At 43.9% G+C, this 2,139-nt stretch overlaps 1 protein-coding gene across 1 annotated transcript in view; it reads right to left on the bottom strand.

Moving 5' to 3' along the window:
• LOC101845451 (serine/threonine-protein kinase MRCK beta) overlaps window positions 1-1,561 on the bottom strand; it is a 13,069-nt gene extending 11,508 nt beyond the window's left edge. The window contains exon 1 of the mRNA XM_005093289.3: window positions 1,129-1,561. Within this exon, the coding sequence (XP_005093346.1) occupies window positions 1,129-1,326 (198 nt within the window). The 5' untranslated portion in view covers window positions 1,327-1,561. The remainder of the gene's footprint in view (window positions 1-1,128) is intronic.
• Window positions 1,562-2,139: the final 578 nt, after the last annotated feature.

The raw sequence follows: 2,139 nt of genomic DNA, 5'->3' as shown, positions 1-2,139 counted from the left end.
CACACACACACACACACACACACACACTACTGGGTCTGGGCGCTGAAACTTCCCGAAATCACAAAAGAGTTCCCCTACCAGGTCTGTATACTTCGTGACTTTGTTCCCGGTTACCGGGTCTGTATACACTTCGAAATAATATACATTAAGTAGGCTGGGAATTCACGGTTTCGGTCTCACGCCTTTGACCATCTTCTCACTTCTCACAGCGGGTTTGGAGTGCTCATAGGCCTAGAAGAAGAAGACGGGTAAGAAGGAGGAGCATTACAGTACAGAGGGAAGGTGGTGAGAGTGACAGGGAGTGAGAGAGATAAGTTGAGAGATGTATGCAGAGACCTAGCAATGTTGTATGCTAGATCTAGGTCTCTGATATGGGAAGTGAGAAATAAACAAGAAAGGAGAGAGACACTAAAGCAAGCAAGTAAGCAAGCAAGCACTCATGCACATATACGTGCGCACACACACGCACCAAGAGGGAGACCGAGAGAGAGGGTGCGGGAAGTCCAAGAGTACCGTAGGCCTAGATCTACTTATAATGTATTCATGGGTCAAAAGTTCAGCCAATCGTAGGCCAGTTTGCGTCCTCTGTGTAGTCGCATGTAGGTTCAAAGTTTCTCTACTTTAACTTTCAGGTCGTCGGGTAATCGCGGCGGGGCTGTAGTGTGCACTGAAACCGCCAGAAAGCGACCCGACCCGATGACCCAACCCGACCCGCTAATGGGCATCCCCTACAGCATTTTAACTTAGAATATTTAGATGAATGAAGAATACCGGACCAGCGGACTGACTTTGCCTATGTCCCAACCTTAGGAATTCATAATTTTCCTGTTTTTAATATCTCTCAATGGAGAATCTTGGACCGGTAGATCTGTTCATTAAAATTTTGTCAGGGGGGAGACCCCCCTGAACCCCACCTCCCCCCTCCTCCACTCCAACCACCCGCCCCACCAACCCCACTTTCTCGCGCAATAATGTACGAGTGGTCCGGTATTCTTCAATCTTCCCTAGATCTAGATCTAGAATCTAGATCTAGAGATAGAATCTAGAATCTAGGTCTAGATCTATAAAATGTTTTTAAAAACTTGGTTGAGTCCGTGTACGTGTGTCGTGTAGTGACACGGTACTTACGTTACTGCGAACAAGCTCTTCCGCAGCAGACTTTTGGGTGAGAATCAAATCTCTCATTTGCTCCTGCACGATCAAATAAGAAGGCATGTACTCAGTGGAACATAATGATGACGAAACTTCATCATCACTTTCTTTCGATAACGCCGATCGCGAAGACAATTCGCATTTGACGTCTTCCTCCCGCACATCAGCCGCCATTTGTAAACAAATATGAATTCTAAAGTCCACTTACCGAAATATACAATCAAAAATATAAAACAACTCCAGTCTCAGCTAATCTCAATCCCCGTCCACTCATTTTCATCTTAATGATGCAGTACATGTTTGAATAGCTTCTTTATAGACATCCCCCTTAATTTTATTACAAGCGTTAGCCTATATAAACTCCTTTTTTCGTAACTTCCATTTCTCATAAGCAGTCCCCTAATTGCACGGAATTCTACACTTCTTAGAATTCTGTGCCTAGATCTAATTGTGAACTTTGTTGCGATCAGTCAGAACAATACTGAAAACGAAACAATAATTAATGATGGGCATGCGACTCGCTGTCATATATTTGCACAATGGCTTCAATAACACGTACTTTTTTCCACAATATGTATGTTGAAAATAACTTTTTTGGAAGAAATTTGCGCAATTTTATGTCGTTTCATCGGATATTGTTATTTGAATTTTTTTTTAACTTAGTAGTTGAGGGGGGAGCAGGGGGGGGGGGGGGTTAAAGCGCGGATTACACAAACATCAAACTTGGTAGAAAGTAGCCTTAGACGTGAGAAGATCGCGGGTATCTATCTATTTATCTCCCCATACACTCCACCTCCCACCTTTTCTCTTATCTCTCTGATCACATTCTATCATATACAGCTCCTCTCTCTCTCGCTAGGACTCTCGGATCTGTTTCTCTTTGTCACGTCACAGAAGCGCTCACGCTCACACACATACACACACACACACACACACACACACACACACACACATACACATACACACACACACACACACACACACACA

Source organism: Aplysia californica, unplaced genomic scaffold, assembly GCF_000002075.1.
Source record: "Aplysia californica isolate F4 #8 unplaced genomic scaffold, AplCal3.0 scaffold00061, whole genome shotgun sequence".
NCBI lineage: Eukaryota > Metazoa > Mollusca > Gastropoda > Aplysiida > Aplysiidae > Aplysia > Aplysia californica.
This window is presented reverse-complemented; position numbering and strand designations above follow the sequence as displayed.